The sequence below is a fragment of the Carassius auratus genome, unplaced genomic scaffold, assembly GCF_003368295.1.
Source record: "Carassius auratus strain Wakin unplaced genomic scaffold, ASM336829v1 scaf_tig00011994, whole genome shotgun sequence".
Lineage (NCBI taxonomy): Eukaryota > Metazoa > Chordata > Actinopteri > Cypriniformes > Cyprinidae > Carassius > Carassius auratus.
The window spans coordinates 335,797-362,413 of record NW_020524254.1 but is presented as its reverse complement, the minus strand read 5'-3'; the positions used below and the strand labels follow the sequence as shown (position 1 = coordinate 362,413).

At 40.0% G+C, this 26,617-nt stretch overlaps 2 protein-coding genes across 4 annotated transcripts in view; one reads left to right on the top strand and one right to left on the bottom strand.

Annotated features, from left to right (window-relative positions):
• The window catches only part of LOC113073338 (laminin subunit alpha-5-like), a 59,495-nt gene extending 36,648 nt beyond the window's left edge, over nucleotides 1-22,847 (top strand). Inside the window, exons 38-80 of the mRNA XM_026246257.1 lie at nucleotides 725-886; nucleotides 1,214-1,318; nucleotides 1,398-1,481; nucleotides 1,624-1,854; nucleotides 3,177-3,290; nucleotides 3,447-3,577; nucleotides 3,792-3,872; nucleotides 4,097-4,311; nucleotides 4,425-4,525; nucleotides 4,608-4,791; nucleotides 4,888-5,028; nucleotides 5,774-5,925; nucleotides 6,048-6,158; nucleotides 6,285-6,396; nucleotides 6,502-6,672; nucleotides 7,065-7,261; nucleotides 7,434-7,550; nucleotides 7,686-7,822; nucleotides 8,091-8,232; nucleotides 8,326-8,425; nucleotides 8,520-8,633; nucleotides 9,226-9,411; nucleotides 9,494-9,636; nucleotides 9,731-9,910; nucleotides 10,028-10,164; nucleotides 10,274-10,427; nucleotides 11,480-11,622; nucleotides 11,723-11,885; nucleotides 11,967-12,080; nucleotides 12,184-12,326; nucleotides 12,410-12,542; nucleotides 13,237-13,386; nucleotides 13,497-13,627; nucleotides 13,699-13,857; nucleotides 14,017-14,143; nucleotides 14,334-14,482; nucleotides 18,807-18,996; nucleotides 19,082-19,228; nucleotides 20,055-20,202; nucleotides 20,304-20,434; nucleotides 20,617-20,710; nucleotides 22,148-22,267; nucleotides 22,574-22,847. Coding sequence (XP_026102042.1) covers nucleotides 725-886; nucleotides 1,214-1,318; nucleotides 1,398-1,481; nucleotides 1,624-1,854; nucleotides 3,177-3,290; nucleotides 3,447-3,577; nucleotides 3,792-3,872; nucleotides 4,097-4,311; nucleotides 4,425-4,525; nucleotides 4,608-4,791; nucleotides 4,888-5,028; nucleotides 5,774-5,925; nucleotides 6,048-6,158; nucleotides 6,285-6,396; nucleotides 6,502-6,672; nucleotides 7,065-7,261; nucleotides 7,434-7,550; nucleotides 7,686-7,822; nucleotides 8,091-8,232; nucleotides 8,326-8,425; nucleotides 8,520-8,633; nucleotides 9,226-9,411; nucleotides 9,494-9,636; nucleotides 9,731-9,910; nucleotides 10,028-10,164; nucleotides 10,274-10,427; nucleotides 11,480-11,622; nucleotides 11,723-11,885; nucleotides 11,967-12,080; nucleotides 12,184-12,326; nucleotides 12,410-12,542; nucleotides 13,237-13,386; nucleotides 13,497-13,627; nucleotides 13,699-13,857; nucleotides 14,017-14,143; nucleotides 14,334-14,482; nucleotides 18,807-18,996; nucleotides 19,082-19,228; nucleotides 20,055-20,202; nucleotides 20,304-20,434; nucleotides 20,617-20,710; nucleotides 22,148-22,267; nucleotides 22,574-22,722 — 6,093 coding nt within the window. The 3' untranslated portion in view covers nucleotides 22,723-22,847. The remainder of the gene's footprint in view (nucleotides 1-724; nucleotides 887-1,213; nucleotides 1,319-1,397; nucleotides 1,482-1,623; nucleotides 1,855-3,176; nucleotides 3,291-3,446; nucleotides 3,578-3,791; nucleotides 3,873-4,096; nucleotides 4,312-4,424; nucleotides 4,526-4,607; nucleotides 4,792-4,887; nucleotides 5,029-5,773; nucleotides 5,926-6,047; nucleotides 6,159-6,284; nucleotides 6,397-6,501; nucleotides 6,673-7,064; nucleotides 7,262-7,433; nucleotides 7,551-7,685; nucleotides 7,823-8,090; nucleotides 8,233-8,325; nucleotides 8,426-8,519; nucleotides 8,634-9,225; nucleotides 9,412-9,493; nucleotides 9,637-9,730; nucleotides 9,911-10,027; nucleotides 10,165-10,273; nucleotides 10,428-11,479; nucleotides 11,623-11,722; nucleotides 11,886-11,966; nucleotides 12,081-12,183; nucleotides 12,327-12,409; nucleotides 12,543-13,236; nucleotides 13,387-13,496; nucleotides 13,628-13,698; nucleotides 13,858-14,016; nucleotides 14,144-14,333; nucleotides 14,483-18,806; nucleotides 18,997-19,081; nucleotides 19,229-20,054; nucleotides 20,203-20,303; nucleotides 20,435-20,616; nucleotides 20,711-22,147; nucleotides 22,268-22,573) is intronic.
• Nucleotides 22,848-23,093: 246 nt separating this feature from the next.
• On the bottom strand, nucleotides 23,094-26,272 carry LOC113073337 (proteasomal ubiquitin receptor ADRM1). 3 transcript variants are annotated; one of them, XM_026246253.1, is made up of 10 exons: nucleotides 26,151-26,272; nucleotides 25,483-25,700; nucleotides 25,282-25,398; nucleotides 25,035-25,158; nucleotides 24,692-24,778; nucleotides 24,516-24,588; nucleotides 24,165-24,424; nucleotides 23,921-24,078; nucleotides 23,570-23,672; nucleotides 23,094-23,415 (listed from the first exon to the last, which is right to left on the bottom strand). In XM_026246253.1, the coding sequence occupies exons 2-10, from the start codon at nucleotides 25,690-25,692 to the stop codon at nucleotides 23,312-23,314; spliced, it is 1,236 nt and encodes a 411-aa protein (XP_026102038.1). In that variant the 5' UTR covers nucleotides 25,693-25,700; nucleotides 26,151-26,272; the 3' UTR covers nucleotides 23,094-23,311. The 3 variants fall into 3 exon arrangements, with proteins under 3 accessions (XP_026102038.1, XP_026102041.1, XP_026102039.1); XM_026246256.1 differs by having other exon boundaries at nucleotides 24,692-24,775; XM_026246254.1 differs by having other exon boundaries at nucleotides 25,483-25,697; nucleotides 26,151-26,261.
• Between the last annotated feature and the right edge of the window lie 345 nt (nucleotides 26,273-26,617).

The following is a 26,617-nucleotide window of genomic DNA, read 5'->3' as shown; positions in this document are numbered from 1 at the left end:
CAAATTTGTGAACAATATTTGAGAGGAACAGGCCTTTTATAGGCTTACATAGAACAAGTCTTAGATCTTTGAGTTCAGCTCATGAAAATGGAAGAAAAAACAAAAGTGTTGCGTTTACAATTTTGTTCAGTGTCCATATGCATATATATTACTGTTCAAAAGTTTGGAATTGGTAAGATTTTTTAGATTAAGTAAGATTTGTGAAAGAAGTCTCTTATTTATGTAAGTTCAAAATAGTAAAACAGTAATATTGTGAAATATTATAACAGTTCAATATATGTTTTAAAATGTAGTTTATCCCTGTGATTCAAAGATGAATTTTCAGCATCATTACTCCAGTCTTCAGTGTCAAGTGATCCTTCAGAAATCAATATAGTATGCCGATTTTACAGCTTGAGAAACATTATTCATTAATGTTGTTGTTGTTATTATTATTATCAATGTAGAAAACAGCTGTATATTTCTGTGGAAATTGTGAAATATTCTTTCCCAAGTAAGTTTGATGAACAGCAAGTTCAAAAGAACAGCATTTATTTGAAGTAGAAATCTTTTATAGTATTATAAAAGTCTTTACTACAACTTTTGATCAAAAAGTTGGATTGCTTGTAGAATAAAAGCATTAATTGAAAAAAAAAAAACATTATTCCTGCAAACAGTGAACTTTTGTACTGGATGTCTGGATGGCTGTGAAAATTAATTCATTGTAAAAACTGCCTACCTACAGATCATGGACATGGCTGGCTGGGTCCTATTGAGAAGTGACAGACAGGAAGTTCCTGTTTCCACGTATCTCGATCAAGATCTGGTGGAGGCTGATCTGAGTGATGTACCTGATGTCTCGCTGGACCTCCACTGGCACGCTCCTCACCCTTACCTCGGAGATAAAGTGAGTCCACAACAATCTGTGATAATATTCACAAGTCATGAAGAGCAGTTCTGTGCTCTGATCGTCAACACCTAGACTTCAACCAAGCTTATGGGGGGTTACCTGGCAGTCAGACAGTAAGGGGCCAGGCAGACAGCTGAACCGAATCTCCATCAGATAGCTCACATTAATGCTATGCGTAACATGAGGGACAGACGAACAACAAACAAACCTTGTTTTGGCTGCTGCTACATGTTTTCGATGACCGTCAGATGAAAGCAGGCTTAGTTGCTCGAGAGATCTTGTCTTAAGCTGATTTTGTGTTTTCTTTTCCATGTATCTGTGCAGGTGTCATCCTACGGAGGCTATCTGCGCTACCGCTTGCATACCCAGACGATGAGAGGTGATGCTTTTCTGATCACTGAGACCACACGGCCTGACGTCATACTCAAGGTACAGTCTCCTTCTGTCAATTTACCAAGAGTCCTAATTACAATTTACCCGAGGCCTAACCTAAAGTGTCTGTGTGCAGGGGAATCAGATGACTCTTGTGTATATTGAAAGAGAGTATTCCTCTCCTGAAGACCCTCATGAGGGGATCGTCCACCTGGTGGAGGTGAGGAACTTAGTACCAAACTCTAAAAAAGAAAAGAATGTGGTTTTCACAATATTAGAAAAAAAAGAACTGTACAAAATAATGCACATATGCAAAATGCAAATGCACTGTTATAATTCAAGTGTGGTGTTTGCCACTGCAGGACAGTTTCAGGCATGCACAGACGGGGAGCTCAGTGTCCCGTGAGGAGCTGATGATGGTGTTGGTGGCGCTGGAGTCACTTCAGATCCGAGCGCTGCACTCTCAGTCTGCTCAGTCTGTGTCGCTGCATGCTGTGGTGCTGGAGGGGGCCGACAACCTGCCCTCCGGGCGCCATGCAAACAACGTCGAAATATGTCTCTGCCCAGGACACTATCTAGGAGACTCCTGTCAGGTACTGTGATTTAACAAAAACAAATGATTGTTTATAATTACTTCTATACTATCATTTAATGCCTCTTTTTATTTAGAGGCCCAGCATTAAATCAGTTTGCCTGGTTAATAATAATGCTGGAATAAAGTAATAATGCTGTGAATGCTTTTTAGGAGTTTGAACATTACTGGTTTAAAACCAGGAGTTCTGACCTTGGTCAAAAAAAGTATTCTTTGTTGCCTTTTTCTCTTACACTTATCACACTTTAGAAATCATCAGAAATGATATATCACTTGAAAACATGAAATCTCAAAATGTATCCTTTGAAACCCATTGCATTACCATGAAAATGGTACATCAAAATCATGTTACAAAATGTTTTCAGTCATATGAAAACAGTCTATGTTCAAAAATGTGAGTGACAGTTAACAGGTTAAACAAATCAGTCAAATCAGTCACACCTTTAAAAACTTTTTTTGGGGGGGGGATTTTGTTTTGAAGTAGTATTTTATAGTATTTATTTTTTTACATTATTTGACAATAATACAAGCTTTTAGTAAAATTGAAATAAAAAAAACATTATTTAATGTATTCTGTATATTTTAATTGTAATTTTTATAAATTTGACCCTTCACAAAGACCCGCCCCCCTTTCTCAGCTTTCAAATTTTGTAATTTTTCGAAAATTCAAACAAATACCATCCTGTGGCTCTTTAATGTGTCGTGTCAGATCACTGTAGCGTGTGAAACTCTTCCTCTTTACTAGTTTATAGCATGAAATAAACATGAATGAACATCAGGTCATTCAAGGTTTCTTCTTTCAGCTGTGGAAAGACCTAAATACAAATCATTTTTTTAAGTTCAAGTCCATCGACGTCATTCTACTCTCTGATTTGTTTGCCTGACAAAATAGCAGATTCGGCGTTATGATTGGTCAGATCGCCTGTAAGTCAAACTTCCAGCAATAAATAGTAGAAAAAAAACATAAAAGTAAATAAACATTAATGAAATCATAACTAGAAAAATAGACAAAAGTAGCTACTGTTAACATGCTTATGTTACATTTGATATTAAATAGTGATTAATCTAACATCTATCTCCAGAAAAAGAGGTTTTATTCTTGCAAACAATTGATTGGACGTCAAGCTGTTCCCTGTGGCAAATTGTCATTAATTACATTTGTGAAGTATAAGAGTACCAGCAGTTCACACACCATGAATTTATGTGTTTTTTGTTATTTATAACATTTTATTACCCATCCAATCAGAAATGCAGATTGATGCGAAACAAGTCATTATAAAGGAGTACTGTGCAGTTGTTCATTCCCTCATCTCCTTCACTCAGAAATGTGCTCCAGGCTACTACAGAGACACTAAAGGGCTGTTTCTGGGGAAGTGTGTCCCCTGTAACTGTAACGGTCACTCGGATGAGTGTCTGGATGGCTCTGGCATATGTGTGGTGAGTCCGTCTCACTAAGTCATATATAAATCACAGACTTAAATATGGCCAGTATATTGCTATAGATTCCACTGGATATAGAAAACAAAATCCTGGATCTAATTAAGGTTTAAGATCCTGGGAAAGACTTCTAAAAGTTGAACTCCTCATATACAGAACTGCCGCCACAATACCGCTGGAAATCATTGTGAGCAGTGCCAGTGTGGCGTTCATGGGAACTTCGTTGTCGATGGCCACGCGGTGTCCTGCTCCAGCTGCCCCTGCCCGCTGCTAGTAGCTTCCAACAAGTCAGTTTGGCTGAGTCCTAATCTGTACTACTGTTTCCTGTTCGTTCCAAACCCTTTTTGCTTAGTTTTTCTTTTGTTGATTTGCTTGAAAAATCCCAGTGTATTTTTTCTTCTGGTTTCTGCTTTTACTCCCAGTAAGAGCTGATTCCAGTGCTGGATATCCCAGCATGCCTCATTGTCAAATTAAAGGATGTTGTCTGTTTGCTCTTATCAGTTTTGCCATTCGCTGTGTGGAGAAGCCCAGTCACATGCAGTGTCTATGTAGGCCTGGCTATGCTGGATCTAGGTGTGAAAGGTGAAGTTATGAAGCATCCACTTACTGTTATTTAATCAGTTTATTTTTAATCAGTAATAATTGGTGTACTTTTTTTTTTAATGCACTTTTATTTGTAATTTAATATTACATTAAAACAAATGATACATTGTGCATGATAAACAAATATCATTATTAAATAATGAATTACTGTCAATGCAAAAAAGGATATATATCAATGAAAAATCCTTTTTTAACTAATACAGGTGTGCACCGGGTTACTACGGAAACCCAATGGTGATTGGCAGCACATGCCAGCCGTGCAACTGCAACGGAAACTCAGACCCCAACCTGCTGTTCATCGACTGCCACCCTTTGACGGGCGAGTGTCAGAGCTGCATGCACAACTCCGGCGGGCCGCACTGTGAGATCTGCGCCCCGGGTTTCTACGGGGATGCCATCACTGCCAAGAACTGCACTCGTAAGACGACTTTTATACACAATTGGAAGAAATTCAGTTCATGCAGTCTGGACGGCATTTCCTGTATTCAAAGAGTTCTCGTGATTGTGTTATTTCCCACCTGCATTACCCAGGATGCAACTGTTCTCCTTGTGGCACTGCACATTGTGACCCTCGCTCGGGACAGTGCCACTGTAAGCCTGGTGTGGTGGGAGCCCTCTGTGACCGCTGTGAGGTATGTGTCCTCATCTGTTTAGTCTTCATCTGCTCTTTAGTCTCAGAGGTTGATGGTAAAAGTGTTTTATTTGTTTGTTTAGGATTGGGCATTTGGCTTTGAATCCTGCTCTGGTTGCCGTAAGTGTGATTGTGAAGCAGCAGCGGCGTTGGTTCAGCCTTGTGACCCTGTTAACGGGACGTGTGCCTGTCAGCCCGGGGTTAATGGACCCAACTGCCGCCAGTGTGCTCCAGGTTACTGGGGCTACAGCCCTGATGGCTGCAAAAGTGAGTCACACACACACATGTACACACACAGCGTGCAGGAGGAAATGTGATACATTATGAGGTGAATTTATTGATGTATTTGTGTGTGGCCTGTAGAGTGTGAGTGTAGAGGAGGCTGCTGTGACCCTCGCACAGGAGAGTGTCATTGTGCTGCAGGTTTGACGGGGAAGCAGTGTGACACGTGTCTTAATAAATACAGCATCCCTGTGCATCATGAAGCGAGTGTGCACTGTCAGCGTGAGTACTGCATCACGGGACACACTTCATCTTTACCTACTGATTCATTCACTCGCTAATTGATTCTTTTATTCATCCATTTGCTCACTCATTTGTTATCAGTTACACTACCGTTCAAACATTTGCGGTCAGATTTGTGTGTGTGTGTGTAAAAGAAATGAATCCTTTTATTCATATAGATGCATTAAATTGATCAAAGGTGACATTTGTAATGTTCAAAATATTTCTATTTCCAATCAATGCTGTTCTTTTGGACGTTTAATCCTAAAAAAAAAATCCACAAAAAAATGTTCAGCAGCTCAACTGTTTTGAACACTGATAATAATATTACATTTTTGTAGAGCAGCAAATCAGCATATTAGAATGATTTCTGAAGGATCATGTGACCCTGAAGACTGACGTAATGGTGCATTTTATAATATATTAAAATAGAAAACAGTTATTTTAAATTGAAGAAGTAATATTTCACAATATTGCAATATCTTTTAATCAAATAAATTGACTTGGTGAACATAAGAACATGCTCAGAAATGAAAACAATTTTGAAAAACATTTTACCAACCCCAAATTTTTGACTGGTAGTATATATACGCTCACTTAATAACTGAATGATCCATTGAGTCGATAATTAATTTACTCGCTCATTAATTCATTTATTTACTTCATCAATACAAAGGTAAAGTGAACAATATTTTTTGTGGTTTGCAGTTCATACATCAGATGATGTTGTGCATTATGTTTTTAGCCTGTGACAGCTGTGTGATAGTGCTGCTGGAGGATCTGGACAAAATAAACGAACATTATCAGTATATTGCTGATCAGCTGAGAAGCCTCAATGTCAGCTCAAGCGCCTGGGCTCAACTAAACCGTCTCAACATGTCTATTCAGGACACTGCAGTGAGTCTCTCTCTCACACACACACACACACACACATAAACACTCTCTGATTTTGTATTAGGACTTTTAGATTGTACTATTTGCCTCACGCATAGTATAATAATTATAACTGTATGCCCCAGAATGCCATAAAAAACTACAACAGCACTCTGGACAAGAGCAGGAACCAGGTCAATATGCTGGAGGACGAACTGCAAACCAGCGACATGGATATTAAAGAGTTAGAGGAGAAGGTATGAGAACATATCATTAGATAAACCAATTCTGATTAAATATCCACTTGTTGATGTTTTCAAATGGTCAGTGTCTAATTTAACCATATTGCCTAACATTTTTTTGTGTGTGTGTCTGTGTTTTAGGCCTCAGTCACACAAAAGGAAGGCAATGCTTTAGAGGACAACACTAACGCCACACACACTAGAGCACAAGACCTGCTTGGATCCATCAAAGGCATCATGGGAGATGTGCAAGGTAAGAGTACGACAAAGAAAAAAATGCTACGTCTCATTGCATTCACCCTTTATACTTTATACTTTACAGCCATGTTCAGTTGACAACATTTCTGCATCTGCTCAGACATTATACTGCTGGTGAACCGGACAGCGCAGAACAAGACCAACGTGATCGATGAAAAGGAGCTAGCTCGAAAAATAGCAGAGGTGGAGTCCATGCTCCGAGACATGCGCTTCAGGGGCTTCGACCTCCAGAGGAATCTATCAGAAAATGAGCTGGACCAGGCCAACAAGTGTGAGTGACAGGACAGAACGAGTCTAAATGTTCACCAACCTCAGCCTTTTTCATTTTATTGTATAAAAGCATGCATGGGAAGCTTATAACCCTTTATAAATACTTAATTTTGGATTGGAAAAGGTTAGAAGCCTTTATACTCTACTGTACATAACTACAGAAGTATTTTAATGCATTAACTCTGCTTTGTAATGCACATTATAATGCATTATATGATCTCACAAATAAATATAACTACAGTTGTAATACCTTATACAAAAAGGAACAGAAATCTAGAATAAATAAAAATAGGGAAAAAAACAGCACTTTTGTATGGACATTTATAAGTGCTACGTGTTTTTCTGTGTTTAAGATGGTAGACCATGTCCTTCACAGCTGTTGTCTCTCTGTAGTGGTAGATCGTGTGAAAAATGAGATTGCAAACCGGACTCTGAATAATGAAGCAGTGGCAGAGAACATTAGAAACAAACTGAACCAGTTCAATCAGCAGCTGATGGACCTGAGAGATGCCATGAACGAGGCCGTCAAAAACACAGCAAACGCCACAGAGGCCAACAATATCAACCAGAAACTCCTGGAGGAGCTGCAGGTATTTATACAAACACATGCACATGCACATGCACAGAATTGGAACAAAATACCACATTTAAGAGTTTGAATTAGAGTTCAATCGACAGCACATCAGAGAAAGTTCAATTGGGATTTGAGTTGGAGAGGAATTAGTTTAATTGCAATGTGAATAAGTACATTTGTTTTTCTAGAACCTAGTGAATAACCTGCTGAAGAAGCAGGAGGAGGTGGAGAACCAGCTTCAGATGGCAGAGGATGATGTGGCGCAGGTCAACGACCTCCTCTCCATGCTCCAGGACTCAAAAGAGGTACATATACACAGGAGCAGTATGCTTGTGTATGCACAATCAAATCAAACATTTCTGTGTACTATAAATTAACCTCACTGAGCACATACGTGTACTCATGCGTGCTGTTTCTGGATGATGTGTGCTCTCTGTCAGGACTATGAGCGTCTGGCTGCTCAGTTGGATGGAGCGAGGAAGCCTCTAGCCGAGAAAGTGCATGGATTCGCTCTCCTGGTGGAGGCTGCAGAGAAACACGCTCAAATGCTGGACCTGCTCGCTAATAATCTTTCCAGGTGCCTGACTGTTTGTAGTGCTCAACATAAAATGGCTTTGCAAGATAGCAGGGCGTTTGATGGCCAATGTATTCCAGTGTACATAATTAAAGGGCAGGGATCCACAAAATTGCTGAATTAAATACATATTTTATGTAATTATTGTACACAACAAAATCCAATTAGCAAAGCAATTTTATTTATATAACATTTCATATCCAATGATAATATAATATGATAAATGTATCTTTATATGTAATATCGTGGCCTTGTGTTTGTTGTTGTGCAGTTTAATATCTGGCACCAATCAGGACGGTTTCATACAGCGTGCTCTGAACGCATCTCGCGCACACACTGACATTATAAACCGCATTCTGGAAGCTGAGACTGCTGCTAAGAAAGCTAATGAATCAGCTACTGAGGCTTTGGAGGTACAGTCACCCACACACTCCCTCATCTGTGCATGCATCTTTATTGCTCTTCAGACATGAGTAAGCAGCAAAAACTTTCTTTATATGATCTAGAACATAAAGGACACAGATCTGCCCCTGAAATCTGCTGAACTGAAGAATCGGAGCATCGAGCTTCTGAAGGAAGCAGAGGAGCTGAATAACAGCAGTCAAAGTAAGGAAAGCAAACGAATGCTTCTTTCAAGGTACATCTTTGTTGGTTTGAGCCTCGGCCGATCTAATGCAGGCCATCACTGTATCTCTGTCAGGTCTAAAGCCACGCTTGGACTCCATACAGAAAAGTTTGCAGGATGCTGAAATGAAGAAAGAGAAAACGCTCCAAGACCTGAGGAACATTCAGAATAGCCTCAACATCAGCCGAGGTCAGAGCTCAGAGTCCTCGGTCTTCATTGTGTTCATTGTGGCCTAACTAATAGCAAGCTTACTTGTAAATAAATACACAGGCGTTTAAAATTTTGAGGTTGGTAAGATTGTTTTATGTTTTTGAAAGAAGAATCTTATGCTCATCATTTGATCAGTAAAACTGTATACATTTTTCTGTTTTCTATTTTAATGTTTTAAACTAATTTAGTCAAAGCTGAATTTCCAGCATCATTGCTCCAGTCTTCAGTCACATGATCCTTCAGAAATCATTCTGTTATGCTGATTTGCTGCTCAAGAAACATTTCTTATTAATATTCATGTTTAAAACAATTGCACTGCTAAACATTTTTGTAGAAATAAGATCCTTTTTGATGAATAGAAAGTACAAAATAACATTTACTTGAAATAGAAGTCTTTTAAAACCTTATAAATATACTTTTGATCAATTTAATGCATGATGGCTGAATGAAAGTAATCAACTTAAAAAAAATCACTGCCTGCAAACTTTTAAACGCTTTTGCATATATTCGAGTCTGTCAAGCTTAACTGAATCGAAACCATGACCGAAACATTGTCGTTGAAATGATGCAGAAGACATAGCAGAAGACATCGCAGCAGCTAAGAGCGCGGTGGAGCAGGCTAACAACACGGTGGCTAATGCTAGCAACACGCTGGCTCCGATTCAGAAGCAGCTGGAGGAATGGCAGAAGCAGTACGGAGACTCAAACGCCACCAGCGATGATCTCAACAGAGCTCTCAATGATGCCAATTCGTCAGGTGCGTGTGATGGAGCTCTCCTGAGAGAGCATGAGTGATCTTGCTTTCACATCATCTCCAAAGTGTTTGTGTGTTCCTGCAGTGACGGCGCTGAGCGACACTCTTCCTCGGCTGATAGAGAAGTTAGATCAACTACATAACACCTCATTTCAGCCGTCCAACATCTCCGACAGCATCCAGAGAATCCGCCGGCTCATTGAACTGACTCGCAATGCTTCCAAGAAGGTACAGCTCTTCAGACCTCAGAAAGTTTTCCAGATACTAGATTTCCCGGATTGCAGCGGTGCTACAGGCAATGACTCAACTTTCTGTTCTTCAGGTGAGAGTGTCAATGATGTTTAATGGTGAATCCGGAGTACAAGTGAGGACGCCCAGTGATGTTGCCGACCTGGCAGCATATACATCACTGCACATGTACATCAAGCTTTCGGATGCCACGCGTAAAAAACGCCAAGCTACTACCAAACCCCAGTTTGTTTTCTACCTCGGAAATAGTAACGTAAGCCAACTTCCTCAGCTTATACCTTTTGTGCTTTATGCATGTGTTACTATGTGCATGACTAATTATATATGTGAGAATATAAACACATGTGTCTGTGCTGAATGTGTACTGTAGACCAGTAAAGACTATATGGCAATGATGCTGGAAGGATCAAAGCTGCGCTGGTACTTTAATTTGGGAGGAAAACCAGCGGATGTGCTAATGGATGAGGACGTGAATAAGGTTTTCTTCAACAAAGTTGTCCTGGAGAGGTGGGAAAACATGCTCATCGTTATTACTGTCACATATCTGTTGAGCTTTGACTTCACTGATATTATTTTCCAGCTGTATTTACTCTACTTCTACTGTATTTGAGTGCAGGACTCTGCAGTATGGTCAGATAGAAATGTACAACGATTCCGATGAAACAAGTATAATAAAAAAAAAAATGGAGGCAAAAGGAGAAAAAGGCCTGCTCAACTTACAAGCCAAAGAGACTGTGTTTTATGTTGGAGCTTATCCCACCAATTTCACTGTGAGTAACACAAAACCCCTGTGTATGGAGCAGAATATCTTAAACACTTAGTAGTGGGCACTTTTGAGCCAATGAGCAAACCACCTGAGCAAGTCTTGTATTAATCTGCTAGGATGCATTAAATAGATCAAAAGTGACAGTAAAGACGTTTTTATAAGTTCGAAACTATTTCTATTTCCGTTTTTTTCATTAACGAATCCTGAAAAACGTATCAAAGTGTCCACAAAACTATGAAGCAGCGCAACTGTTTTCAGCATTGATAATAATAAATGTTTCTTGAGCAGCAAATCAACATATTAGAATGATTTCTTAAGGATCATAGGACACTGAAGAGTGGAGTAATGATGCTGAAAATCCGCTTTGCATCACAGGAATAAATTACATTTTAAAATATATTCAAATAGAAGATAGTCATTTTAAGTTAAAATAATATTTCAGAAAATGACAGTTTTTGCTGTATTTATGAAGAATTAAATACAGCCTTGGTGACCATAAGAAACGTAAAATAAGAGATTTTTTTTAGCTTATTGCCTTTGGTAAACATGGGCTATTTAATGCTTTTTACGTTTATATTACCTTTGCTATCACCTCTTAGTCATATTTTTGTCATATCTTTGATTTGTTTCAAAGCAGCTTCACAGTAATTAATAGAAAAGTGATGTTGCAAAATTTTTCACAGAAGACAATATTGTGGTTATTCAGCACAAGTCAGATCAGTGTTTTAATTCAGTTCAATAGCATTGTCAGTGTTGCAAAGTTAGTCAATTATGAAACACATTTGATTCAATTAAAGCAGGTTTGCAGTAGTAAACAGTGTCATTATCATCCGATGGGGTCATTGCAGTCATATCAATAATATTACTCAGTTTTAATAGTTTTTTAGACCCAAATTAGCAAGCCAAGGTGACCAGAACTGAACTGGTATAGGGTTTTAAAATTGGCCATTTATTGATAATGATTTACTGATATTGATTTTTGTCATCCTTAATTTTAACATTGGTGGATTTTCCGAAACATTTCACAAGTTCTCTCTCTTTCTCTCAAACGCACAGCTTCCAGTGGATCTGAACATTGCGTCTCCTGACTTCTTCAAGGGCTGCCTGGAGTTATTAAGTCTAAATCAAGAAATAATCAGCCTCTATAACTTCGAGCAAACCTTCCAAATGAACACCACAGCAGACCGCCCTTGTGCACGGTCAGAGGGGTTTCATTGATTATTCATTCAATTATATAATCTGTGTTAACCTCTTTGCGAGAGTGCATTCCTTGTAAAATCGTTTCACATGTTTTAACAGAAAGAAGCTGGCCAATACGCCCACGTGGGGAATTGACGGAGAGTATTTTGATGGTTCAGGCTATGTTGAGGTTTTGTTCGATACTCTGAAGGACAGCAATAAGCTTGAGCAGTCTATCAAACTCATCTCACAAAACGGCATTCTCCTGTTGTTACAAAGACAGGTGAGACATGGACTGCAACTTAGGATCTGTGATCGTTTGATGCAGGTTATAGGTGTTAATGTCATTCTTTTCCCTTCTCAGGATAAGTTTGTGTGCTTAGCTGTGCAAGACGGTTTTCTTAAAGTCCTATATAACCTTGATGGAAACTTAACTTCCCTAGGACAAGAGAAAATCAGTAATGGAGATGTGAAATCTGTGAGTAAAACCCTCTTTATTCCAGTCATTTTTTTCTTCCTTATCTGTTCATCTCTTTAAGTTAGATCTTTTTGTTTTTATGTCTTCTGTTTGTTGTTTGCAGTTGGATATTGTCTTTCAGCTTCGGAAAAATGAAATGCTAGTGAGACTAGATCGCAAAACGTTGTACATCCTTACCAGCAGCGAGATCAACTTCACAGGAAGATATTTCCTGGGTGGAGTGCCAGAGGATCAGATGCCCGAGAGGTGACCATGCAGATATTTAGATGCACCTGGACACAGGGCTGGTGATCTGAGGTGGAATTAACTATGTGTGCATGTCATTGCAGTTTAAAGAGCATGTTTCCTAAACGAGGCTCCATAAAGGGCTGCTTCAGGACTGTAAAGGCCATGGGAAGCTTTGTTGAAATAAAGAACATGAAGAGTGAAGGGATCAGTTCTGGATGTTCAGATGACCTGCTGGTGAGCGTCATCATACTTGTTTCTTTAGGTTGGGTATATTGAAATCTGCTAATGATTCTGGAACATATGTGTGCGATGAGGGAATATACTTGCATTTGCTTAGTTAAATGTGAAAAAGAGAGTCCTCCAGAGTCCAGGGTGTGAAGTCATGAATCCTGCTATGGTAAAAGCCCTGATGTACTTCAAGAAAATTCTTCAAAGTGGATCTATTTTCTAAATGCATGTTATTGATCTTATTGTGAATAATTCATCCATTTGTGTTTTATTATTTTTTTAATTACATATTTTCTCCAGTCATTTAGTCCACTTAAACCCTTTCCTTCATTTGATAAACCATTGTAACGGAGATGTGCATCACAACATACAAGAAATTAACTTTTAGAACAGAGTTGCATAATGTCTTTTTTAATGCAATCTGGCCAGGATGAAAGTTGCTTTGAAAACGGCCAAGCTTTAACTTAGGAAAGTACACTTTTTTTAACTGCCGTTAGTCCCAAGATGATGATTTGTTTTATATATGAGCAAGCTATATAAGTCATAAGGCGCTATGAGAACAGAGTTATGAAAATAGTAATAAAACCAGAATCACTCATTGGATTCAAAATCTGTAAATTCCTTATGATTCCCAACCATAGTGATTTCCACCATATCTGATTTCTCATGTGTTTTTATTTGTGTTTGCGTTGTGTGTCAGTTTACACGCAAGGCTCGTTTCACTGGTGAAGGTTACCTGGGCTTGAAAATAGACACGAACAAAGTAGTGGAATATCCAGACAACTTCTACGCTGGAATCGGCTTCAGGACAGATCAGCAAAACGGGCTCATGTTTTACCGGCAAGGCCAGGTGCAAATTAAACAACATACAGTCTCTATTTTAACTGATGTGTTTTAGTGATTTCTACTGAAGACACTTGCAGCCATTGTCAAAGTCTGTGTTTGTGTCCGTCCCCTCAGAGTGATGTGTGTCAGGTGGTCTTGAAGAATGGCCATGTAGTCGTCCGTGCTGGCAATAATGAAGTCAGTTCTCAGAAGACGTACAACGATGACAACAGTCACTATGTTGCATTTTACCACACCACAGATGGGTATGCCACTATATATTTGTTATAGATGTACAATAGTGTACATGCTTGTGACCATTTCTGCCTTTGTTTAGGTTACAGGTTTATATAGATGATGTTTTTGAGAATCGAACTGTCAGCGTGGGCAACTTCAGCGCGGTGCTACAGTCTAACATTACTTATTTGGGCGGCATACCCGTGTCAGACGACCCCACCAAGCTCACCGGCTGCCTCAGTAACTTCTTCATAAAGAGGTGTGTGATGCAGAGAGCGAGCAATGAAGAGGGTGTTAGAAATAGATTAATGGAGGAAAATGCTAATAAAGGGTCAATTCAGTCTTATACCTGAATGTGTAAGCTTTATGAAAAGTTACAGTTAGATCAGCTCTTATAATTTCTACATTGTGTTCTTAGAGTTAACGAACCCCAGACTGTTGAAGATTTGATAAAACCACAAGAGGGACGCAAATACACATTTGTTTGCCCCTCCTCTTCAGTCCCATTGGAAATACTGGACTCACCACAGAGAAAGAATCGAAAGGTACTATTTAAAAAAAAAATGCAGATGTATTTTTTTTTTTTTATTAAAAATAAAATACATTTACAAACTAAACATTTAAATTATTTTAACAACAGCACATAAATATTTCATTTCTTTTTAATATTATATAATTTTCTTAATAATGAATAATATCATTATTTGAATGTAATTCGTGTCTGTGAATGCACAGAATAAGCCTCATGGACGCTCAAGAGGTCGAATGGCACGTGACTCTTGTCAGGGTGAGATGTCCGTCCAGGATGTTGACGCTCATCACTTCAGTGGCTCCTCCCACAGCTATCTGAGATTTGATTTGCTGCCTCAAGCATTCAGCAAGGCGTGAGTATTTAAACACACACACACACACACTCACACAAAAATACACAGCGGTTCGTTGAAGAGCTTCCTGCTTTCTTCCTTCCAACTTCTGCGTTCCCCTGAGCGCTTCAGCTCCTCTGAAAGATCTTTTTCTAAAAGAGTATATGGGTTTGTTTGCGTCTTTTTAAAGATGTCATACCGCCTATGTGTTTCTGGGTGTGGTTGATATATAACTCCTCGAGACGGCCACGATCGCTGTGTCAAGTGTCTGGGCTTTCATCACGATGAGACTGCGTTCGTGGATGGTTAATGTTCTCATAGCACCTGGAGCTTCTGGATGAGGTTGCTGGGCCCTCTCACCAGGTTCCCCAGCATCTCATTCGGGGCTCCTGAGGATGTCTGTATGTCGATCATCACATCACAAGGTGGGCTTGAGTCCTCGGGAGATAAGGATTCAGCTGCGTTGCCTCCCTCTGGAGCGCCAATGTTGCCCGAGTCTGAACCCAAGATGACAGCTATGCTTTCCCGGGCAACTGAAAGCATTTGGCTTGAGTGGAATCCTCCACCCTGTCCCGAACACTCAAGGCTGGACGATCAGTTCCTGGACGTTGCACACGCTGATCACCAGCATCCTCTCTTCCGGTTCCTCTCTTCCCGGAGGTGCATCAGGAAGTGTCCAGTTTGTGGAAGGCACCTTTAACTGCCCGGAACCGTTCTGGTGCTATCGGCCGCAGCAAGGAGATGGCCGCAGAAGAGTGGTGTAGCCTGTCTCTGCCCCCAAACCTGCCAAGCGTCAGGCCGTGCAGCGTTCCTGAGACAGGCGACCCGGAGATGGGGAAGTCAGCTCTTCAGGAGATGGTAGCAAGACCACTCCTTCCGCCAGAGGAGGCTGGGGGAGAAACTTTTGTTCTCGTTCTCTTTTTGTTCTGCCCCTGGCCCCACTGGATTTATTTCAGAGCCTCCTGGGGTATATGGCATCCACAGCAGCGGTCATACCGCTCGGGTTGCCTCATATGAGACTGCTTCAGCACTGGCTTCAAGGCCCAGTCCTGAGGTGGGCATGCTCCAGGTGACCCTCACATTGGCCTAGGGCTGCAACAAATTATGATTTTGTTAATCTAATAATTTAACAATTATTAGAATGTTTAATCAACTAATTAATGCACACTATTAATCATTAATTAAGCATTAGTAAACCGATAATACATAATTTATAAAGCATTAATAGACAGTAATAATCAGCTTATAAATACAGATATAAATGCTTTATTCTTGATTTAAAAGCATATCTATAATGTGTAATTTCATACTTTATTTATGATCAATTTATCATTTCTCAATGAAGTATAGCATTATTTACAAACCAGTTATTTAGGAGTTGCCAGTGATTCATAAGATCACAAGAAATGTAGTAAATTCAGGTAGTTATAAAGCATTTAGTAGTGGTCAGTTAACTATTTATGTGAGCTCATCTAAAGTGAGGACTAGTTATGCCTTGTAAAGCATTTATAAAGGATATTTAAATGCTCAGTTATCTTCTAAACAGAAACAAACACAACACAGTGATACAGAACATAGACATTTTAACAGCCTTTAAATCTCATTTGTAAAAGCTTTACAAGGCATAAATAGTCCTCACTTTAGATGAGCTCACAAAAATAGTTAACTAACAACTACATGAATTTAACCTGAATTACAGTAGAAATACATGTTAATAAACCATTTATTAACACTATAAGTAACTATTACTATATGTCTAAATAAAAAGATGTATGAATGCACATTTTAATAGTTTATTAATCATTTACTTACAATTTCTAAGTGATCTTATGAACCACTGACAACTCCTTAATAACTGATCTGTAAATAATGCTATACTTAATTTAGAAATGATAAATTAATCATTAATAAAGTATGAAAAAAAATTATTAAATACATTATAGATATGCTTTTAAATCAGGTTTTAAAGCATTTATATCTTTATTTATAAACTGCTTATAAATGTCTATTAATGCTTTATAAATGATGAATTAACTGTTTCCTAATGCTTAACTAATGATTAATAGCATGCAGTTATTATAAAGTGTTACCAATATTGGTAGACAATTTTTTTTTTGTCGACATTGTCAATAATGTTGACTAATCATTTCAGCCCTACTCTGGCCTGCTGCCAATCCTTTACCCCATGGTTGGATCTCTAATTTTTATAGGCTGGTGTAGAACGGTGTCCAGGAATGTTGTCTCCAGATGCCTCTGCCTCAGGCTGGGGTGCCATGTGCAATGGACATGCTGCGTCAGGCTTCTGGACAGGACCCCAACTTCAGTGGTATGTCAATGGCCTCAAGTTGCTAGAAGTATGGCTTGCTCTGCACCGATTCAGGGCCCTGCTGAGGGACAAGCACATTCTGGTCCATATGGTCAACAATGCGACTGTAGCATACATCAACCATCAGGGTGTTGCATGTTGCCTCTCGAGAGAATTCCCACTGCCAGTTATTTTATTCCCTGACTGAGGGCATCCTTGGCACAGATCCTCTTGCACACAGCTGGCAGCTGGACCTGTGCCAAGATAGGTTTCCCCCAGAGAGCCTTCTTGCACAGATGTTGTGTAAGATCAGGGAGGACAAGAGCATGTCCTTATGGTTACAACTGGACCTGGTTCTGCAGACTTGTACTCCTTGCGACAGACCCTCCCTGGCAAATCTCTTTGAGGAAGGAGCTCAGAGATGGGGCACCCTCTGGCACACACGTCCGGACTTTTGGAACCTACATCAGTGGGTTCTGGACGGGTCACATAAGGTTTAGGTACCTTGCCACATCAGGTGGTAGCTACCATCACTTTGACTAGGGCCTTGTCTACAAGACACGCATATGCTCTTCATCACTTGGTATTCTTTATGTCATGAAGTCCCCTGGAAATGCCCAATCGTGTCAGTGCTTTCCTTTCTTCAGAAGGGTTGGAATGAAGGCTGTCTTATTCCTCCCTGAAGGTCTGTGTGGTTGCTATTGCAGCTCACCATGATCCTGTTGATGGTAAGTCTCTTGGGAAACATGACCTGGTCATCAGGTTCCTGATAGGGGCGATGAGGCTCAATCCACCTCCCCCTTAACAAGATTACATTTACATTTATTCATTTAGCTGACGCTTTTATCCAAAGCGACTTACAATTGCTATATATGTCAGAGGTCGCACGCCTCTGGAGCAACTAGAGGTTAAGTGTCTTGCTCAGGGACACATTGGTGTCAACCAGTGGATTCGAACCCAGGTCCCTCCGACATCACCACCCCAAGTTGCCTCTTGATATCTCACAGTTGTGTTGTCCACACTGCAGAGAGCTCCGTTCGAACCCTTGCTTTTAGTGCAGCTGAAATTCTCATAATTAAAAAGCGCACTCCTGACGGCTTTGGCATTGGTTTAGAGGGTCGGGACATGCAGGCATTTTCAGCTGATGAAGCGTGACTGGAATTCAGGCCGGCTAACTCTCACGTTAACTTGAGAAACGTGCCCAAAGTTCCCACCACTCCTTTTAGAGATCAGCTAACAGACATCTGTAGAGCTGCGGGCTGGGCATCTTTGCCACCTTTGCCGACTCTGTCATTGAAACATTCCACCCTGCAGGCTGGGTACCTCAGATAGTCATGTGGGTTGGTATGTGCCTTGTAAGTCCTCCAACGAGCAGGCAGCCTTTAAGCATACTTCCAACGAGAATATGCTACCCAGTGAATTCTGTGTTAGTATAGTCCCTCACTCGTGCTGACCTATACAGGGTGCTATCACTTGCACGGGTCACTGGAAGACCCCATTTGTCAGTCTTTTCTGATGTAATGTCGAACATAACTGAATGAAAGGCCAGGTCACATGGCTTGACACCTCAGCGACGACTTGAATGCGAGTTGCTTGCGCTGCTCGGGCGAGACCCTATTCATCAGTCTGTTCTGATGTAGCGTATCCATTCCCTCCTTCAGGGAATGAGGGTTATATATGTTACCTAGACTCTACATGTTATGGGTCATAATGGATAAATGACTGATATTAAATTTCTGTACTGTTGTTTTGAAAAAAATAAAACGCAAAAAATTTATTCAGTAGTTTTAAATGCTTCAACTGAAATTAGGCATCACAACATTACATTGTACATTATGAATTTTTATTTTTATTTTGAGATTACATTTAAGTGTTCATAAATTAAATTAAAGTGAGTGCTAGATGACAGCAAAGTATAATCTAAATATAAAAAATGGGAAATTAGTATGAAAAACATGATAATATATGCAGCACTGACCAAAAAATAAATTATTTACCAATAAATTGCTAAATGACATGCCTGTTTTAAACTATCTGCAGGCCACACATCTCTGTGGATGTGCGTGTGCACTCCTCGAGTGGACTGATTTTCCATGTGGCGGGAGGGAAGGACCAGAGTATCATGACACTCTCTATGCTTGATGGAAATCTTATGCTAATAGTCAACAGCGGAAAGAGGAAGAAAAGCATACGCAGCAAAAAGAAATACAACGATGGCCTGTGGCACACGGTTAGTATGTGGGACAGACATGTTTTAGACAAATTGTTATTTTATTTTCCCCTATATCTCTAATTTTCACAATGAAATGATGCAGGTGTTTGTGAAAGTGGAGGATGACAAGGCTTATCTAACAGTGGACGGCATCAACCCTCAGGAGAAGACGGTGAAGGGCGGATGGAAGAGTGTGTTTGGTGCTCCGCTCTATATTGGTGGACTTCCCTCAGACCACAGCGCAGCTATGGTAAACACGGTCTTACACACTACACCATGCTCAAAACCAGTCAACTGCCATGGTGTCACTGCTTGTTTTTTTTATTATTAAAGTGCTGTTCTCAGACCACGTTTTATTTTATTTTAATTAAAAAATATATATTTTATTTTAAAAACAAACACACACATTTATTTTAATATTATATATTTAATTTTTATAAGATATTATATGATATATAATTATATATTTGAATAGGATTTTGATGTTGGCATCAAAAATGGTTGGTGGAAAAAAAAAATTACATTGAATAATTAGATTAACTATTTCATTGCTATTTCTATTTTATTTGAAATACGGGTCTTGATCCATCACGTTTTATTTGACAAACTTTTATGAAATTGTATTAAATAATGCAAAGCCTACAAGAGATTCGATTCACAATTAATTCTGATGTCAGTATGTTGCTAATCTAGTAATGCGATGCTCTAATAAGTACACACAGCGATTTTAGATAACGGTCTCTTTTTTTTAATTACCTTGAACTATTTTTACTGCCGTATTTTTTTATATTAAATGAAATACACAAAGGTTGTTTTATGGTATCGTAAAAAACAAAAGTTACCACATTGTTTTAGTACGAACATAAATATGTTTATTTTATTGTGAATATTATATTGTTTAATATTGTATTATTTTTTTAATATTTAATCATAAGAACGTAATAAAAACGTTTTGAATATTGTTTTAATATAATATTGTTTTGCTAGTATGAAATCATATTTCTGTACAGATCTGAACAGAGATACACCTTTGTAATGTGATGAGACTTTTCTTTCTATCCATTTCTCTCTTACAGGATGGTTTCGTTGGCTGTGTGCGGGATCTGAAGCTGAACGAGGTGCCGTCACAGAGCCCCTCTCACAGTGTGGGAGTGACACCCTGTTACCAGCAGCCCCTCCAGCCCGGGGTTTACTTCTCCAGCCAGGGAGGATATCTGACCATCGGTGAGCAATCAGTCAAACCATCAGATCAGACACACTTCAGATTTCATTCACAAAGATGGTGGAAAATACACCTTGTTTATCGCACCTCTCTCTCATGTTAGACGAATCGCTGGTGTTAGACCAGGACCTCGAGATCCAATTGGAAGTCCGTCTGGTTTCAGACTCTGGGCTCCTGCTGCACACTGGAGCCAATAAAACTCAACATCTGAGTCTCTACCTAAACCAGGGCCAGGTGACATACATGCACTCAACATATACATGAAATAAGTTCGCCGTAACTCTTACGAGGTTCAATCATTTTCAAAGGAGAGTTCAGAGAATATAAACATATTTCCTTTAGGTTTGGTGCTGCTCCCTGAAGGTCAGTGGGACGAGTCCGTACAGCAGTTTGAAGTGTCTGTTTGTTCTGCGCAGGTGACTGTGTTGGTGACCAGCAGCAGTGGAGAGTTTTCAGTCAGTCTCACACCAGAAGAGTCTCTCTGTGACGGAGGCTGGCACACTATTGCAAGTGAGTCTTGAAAAACACAAACACTTGTGGTCTGTTTGAAAAAATGCATGTTACTTGGGGTCAGAATTTATAAAATGGGATTGTTTGTATTTATTTTATTTGGAAACCAAAGGCATTTAGAACTATAATTAGTTATATTTCTCCAATGGTGGACGAAGTACATAAATCTAGTACTTCAGTTAAAGTGCTCATATTAAATTTTACTGGCGTAAAAGTACGTTATTTTTTAGTGTGCTTCAGTATTAAAAGTAAAAATTACTGATCAATGAACTGTTTATCATTATTACTAGTCTTCTAAAATACTAGATATGTCTCAATTCAAGTTACTGATAATTCAAGTGTTCAAACAAGTGAAATAATATTCAAGATAGTATTTTAGAAATAAGGGGTAAATAATACGGTTCGCATTTGGCCAAAGGTACGGTTCGCTAAAAACGTGTATTATGAACACTTGATTTTTCCATTCGCGAATTCCGTTGTAGTTTGGTCATGGATGTTTCCGTATAAATCAGCTGTTCCTAATGGCTGCTTATTCTGTCAGATCTCTACAAGTCATTAGCTCACAACGTACACTCGTTTAATTTAATTTCAACCGCTTCCGACAGAGACATTTTTGATATACGGTTTTACGAGCATACACCCTCTTTATCGTCTATTATGTTTAAACTGTCAAAAATACCCATAGTTCACATAAATACAGTTGGTTTTGTCTCAATCGAATGTACACATCTGGGAAAGGAATCGCGTGTGTATCAATATACTGATCTGTGCTTCACTGTAGTTCTAGTACAAAAGCCTGAAAAGACCATCAGTAGAATCTATATTATTAATACTGTGAATAATATTCAGTTTTATTTATTTTTTTTACATTTGATTGTTCCATACTTAATTGCTGCTTTTAAGGATACCTGTACTTTAAAAATGTATAGCAGTTTAAAATATTTTATTATATAAATATAATATATGTTTCCCCATGATGTCTTCAATGTGCTTAAACATGATTATATAAACAAGGAAAACAGACAAATATATATATTGCCTATTTTCTTTTTTAACAAAGGTGTACAAAACATTTTTTTAGTGCAAAAGATGGTGTAAAGATCTTTACAAACAAATCTCTTGGTTAGTGAGGCACATACATTGTAAGTCAGCCATCAAACTCTGAATTGGACTAGATCCAAAAAAACAACAGTCTGAACACAAAGAGGTCTGAGACACCTTTACTGCTTAAGTGGACCAAAAAAGCTTCGGAGTCCTCTTTCAGGAACAGAGACAGTTTGAATAAAGAAAACTGTTCACCTCTTGATCCATTTAAAGGGTGTGGGTTCGGTTCTTTTAAAGAGGACTGTGAAGTGTGAAAACATCCAAAGTCATATACAATGTATTTGTTATATACTTTCACCTTGAATATTGATATTATATATATAATGATTTTAGTTGTGAAGAAGAGCAACGTCATCCAGCTACATGTGGATGCGGCGACTGAACATGGAGTGGGTCCCAAACAGAGCCGATCGAACGGGGACGAGGAGAACGTTTATCTGGGCGGCGTGCCAGGTATGACATCTGAACGCTACCAAAGCAACGTTTACAATTCCTGACAGAGAACATGCAGCTGGCAAATCAAGAATGAGCATTTTTAAAACAACAAAGAATAAATCCCGCACACTGTCCACAATTGCATATGTTTTAAAATATACATTTATTCACTGAGTGAGTAAATACATTTGCATTACAAGTACGCACAGTGTGCAGGATTTATTCTGTACCTAAGCTAAATGAACCAATATCATGCACTGAAATGTGAACGACTGAGGAATGATGATCAGTGTTGACATAAACCTGCTGTCCTCTGGTGTGCAGATTCTGTAGCGGTGCCAGGTCTCCCGCCCACTGTCCTCTCTTTCCACGGATGTGTGAGGGAAACCGTCCTGAACCACAGGCCTGTCATGCTGTCCAAACCTGTGTCAGTGTCTGGATCTGTGGGGACTCAGGGCTGCCCTGCACTATAGACCACACTCACACTATCAAATCAGCAGGTGGTGGGTTCGCTTAGCTTTAAACTAAACCAGTATTTAGCTTCACTTTCATGACATCTGTTAATGTAACTTTATTAAAAAGCACTGCAAGTGACGAGACACTACTGGTAACCTAATGTTGAGAACTGCAGGGAGCAGAGGAATACAGGGATGGATTGGCACTGGGTTCATATAGTTTTAGCTTTAATTAATACATTTCATTGATACGATCATGATCAAATGGGTTTTATGGGTGTATTTAGTTGTATTAAAACACTGGAGGGCAATTAAATGTGAATTTCCTTGTGCCATAGAGATTCATTGTGTTTTATATAACATCACTCGAGATGAAATATTTTTGTCACTTTTTATATTTTGTCAGATATCCTCAGCTGTATTTTTATTTGGCAATAAACATTTATTTTATGTTGCATGGCACAAGATGGAATTACAGAGTTGAATGTTTAATAGTGTAGCTTTGGACATAGAAAACACATCTGTGAATCAATGAGTGAGTACAAGCAGACGACCCAGACGAACACGAGACACACTTCAGAGAGATGATTGTGTTCAGAAGGTTGTTCTAATCCAAGCTCATGTCCTCGTCGTCATCTTTCTTGTCTTTGGGATCGCCGTCATCTGTCTTGCCATCACTGCCCTCCATGGCCTTAGCAAACGCCTCCACATCTAAACACCACGACAGAGCAAATGAGTGCTTGTGGGTACAGAACTAGTAATACTTGAAATACTTATTACAAATGATGAAAACTTCAACTTAAGAAATGCATATAAATTTGAATTCAGATGGTAAGTTGATTGATGGCCGTGCTGCACATCTCACCTCCTTTATTAGCTGCGTCCACTGCTTCAGAGGGGAGACCAAACTGGTTCATGAGAGGACCGAGCTGACCCGAGGCCAGAGCACTGCTGAACATACTCATCGCCTGCACAGACACAGACGCACGGCCTGTTTACATCAAAGCAGGATCTCAACAAGCCCAAGGCAAATATTTAAGGCGATAACAATGAGGACAGGAACCATCCATTTTAATATTAACTTTGGTGAATCCCAATAGATTAAGTTTGAAGCACAACATAATCATACCCAGAATTTGAACACAATATGGTTATCATCAATAACACTATACTGGGACAGCCCTTCATCTCAGTGCATTACGAGCATGAGTGTGACCTGCTGAAACTGTGGAGAGGTCAGTGTGTTCTGGATCTCTTCGGCGCTCTGCGGGAGCGACTCTCCTGACGGCAGGTACGGCAGCAGTCTCTGCTGCACCTCAGGGTTAGCCAGAATAGGAGCCATGACATCAGGGGTCAACACACTCGCCAAGTCCACTGCAGAAGAGCAAAGGACAACATATTTGAGGATGGGAAATTAGGTGAAAATCACATAAAAGGGACATCAGTTATCAGAGTCTCACCTCCTGCCCCCTCTGCGGCCATGGCAGGCACGTTCATGGTGGCCAGGATGCTCTGGAGGTCACTCAGCTGGATGGGCTGCGTGCTGGAGGGGGGTCCCGCAGGCACAGAGGGAGTCTGGGCAGCAGGGGTGGTGGGGGTCACTGTGGGCGAGCCGGTGGAGGTGGCAGCAGGAGTCACAGGTGTGGTGGGTGCCTGGGTGGAGCTGAGCCGGGCGGCCGATCCAGAGGAGGGAGTGGCTGCTGCTGAGGGGCTCCGAGAGCTGTGCGTGCAGGAGAGGGATTATAAATTAAATCAAGAAGATGTGTGAAAGCAACATAAAATTGCTTTAAAATTGAAATTAAAAGACTTGCCTTGAGGTTGAGCTGCTGGTAGCAGCACCTCCGCTGCCCAACAGACCGGCCAGACCTGGACCAGCCAGAGCGCCTGAAAAAATACATTAAAATTAAACCGTACATACATGTGTGTGTGTGTGTGTGTGTGTGTATATATATATATATATATATAAATAACTAATAATAAAACTCACCAAGTCCTCCCAGTCCTGTTGGTCCAATCAGCTGCATGAGTTGGTTGTGACTCATATTACCCAGGAGGCTTTGCAGACCACCTTCTCCTTATAGAAATGTGCATAAAAACAGGATGATGGAAACATAACTAGTAAACGCATTCAGCATTCTGAGCAGATTCTGATCAGCCTTCACACATTTGATTGGCTATGATGCGCAACACTTCACAAACTAACTGGATATGTAAGAATAAAAAAGATTGTGGACACAAAACATGTATGAATGTATAAAAGCTCTCAAGTGGTCAAAACTGCACATGTGGGTCTTGGGTCAGGCCCAAAGGGAGACGCATGTTTCACTCACCACCAAGAGCAGAGAGTTCGTGGCCTCCTCCTCCTCCGCTGCCCAGGGCGCCTGGGATGGGCGGGTTGTTGATGTACTCATTGACTTTGCGACAGTACTCCTCATCTTTATCTGTTTTCGGCTCCTTTAGAGAGATGGAGCAGCGAGCACAAATAAGACTCCAGCTGATCAGGTCTCACAATCAGGCGTGCATCATTTCATTATATTCTGACAAAGCAAAGCAAAATCGCTGCAATCTTTTACTCACCTGCATCCAAAAGAAGAGCCTTTTAGAGCCGGCCTTGAACTTCAGCACATACACGCGTCCTGTAGTGCACTGGTTCACCCGCTTGAACTCACAGTCATCCGGGAATATAATCAGATCCTAAAACACAAAATCAACAATCAAGACTTCGATATATCCACATAAACCATCCTCAGTTGCGTGCTAACAGTAAAAAGTCCTCACATCCTCCACATTTCCAGAGGTCCTGTCCTTCCAGCAGAAGTGGATGAGCGAGTCGTCGGTCTGCTGGACGTAGACCATGCCTTTGCGCTTGTCCGGGGTCACTGTGCTGCCCTTCAGGGTCATCTTACCGGCCCTGAACTCCACCAGATATTTACTGGACGAGCTGCGGGAGCCAGACACCAGACTGGGGAACAGAGCTCCAGACGACATCCTCACTGCTGGACAGACCACACAAACAGAGAAAACACACAACATCATCTCAAGAGATCTCTGAATTCATATAAAACAGGTTTATCAAAGAGCTCAGTGCTCATCTTTACCACACAGCTGAAAAACAACATGAAGCTCAAAGATGTGAGTTACAGTTACTCAGCAAGATTTAACAGCACTCCAGCTGGCTTCAGAAGACACCAACTGGCTTGTATTTGTACAAATATACGTTTACATATTATCTTCAGCTATAGTATAGTACTACAATTACCACAGATTCACCGCCAGGTTGAAAATGTAACCTTATTTACATTGTTTGATTCACTCAATTAGCATTAGCTGCCCTTTAAACAGCTCAAGCTCAACAGTGACTGCGCATTTTGTTTCCTAGAAGCATTTAAACGTATCTCGCCGCTATAAATCCGATAACAGCATGCTGTAACAAAAGCGCATCATACCGGTGGATACGTGTAGTCTTTCGTGGGGTTTGGAGCAGCAGATATGAGGCTGAAGAGCTGCAGACCGACTGGCAAACAAGTGGCACGAGACTTCCTGTATCCTGTCAGCCGTTTTCCTATTGGTCACGTACGTGCGTAAGGAAGTATCTGATTGGCTGAATGAAATGTCATTCTAAGCATTGCGACAACTGCAGTGTTATGCACATGCAGTGGAGACAGAGCGCTGCACTCAGCTAATGATTACTGCATGATATTTACATCGAATAACCGTTTGTAGCACTTTCATTTAAAGGGTTATAATGCAGGTCAAGTTTATTTGCACAAAAACGTAGTATGAATGAGTTTTAAGATTGAGAACAAATTTAAACACGAATCTCAAACCTCCACTAAACAAAAATATATTTTATTCCTTTTTTTTTTAAATCAAACTTAAGCCTCATTCACATCATGACACACAAACCTAACAA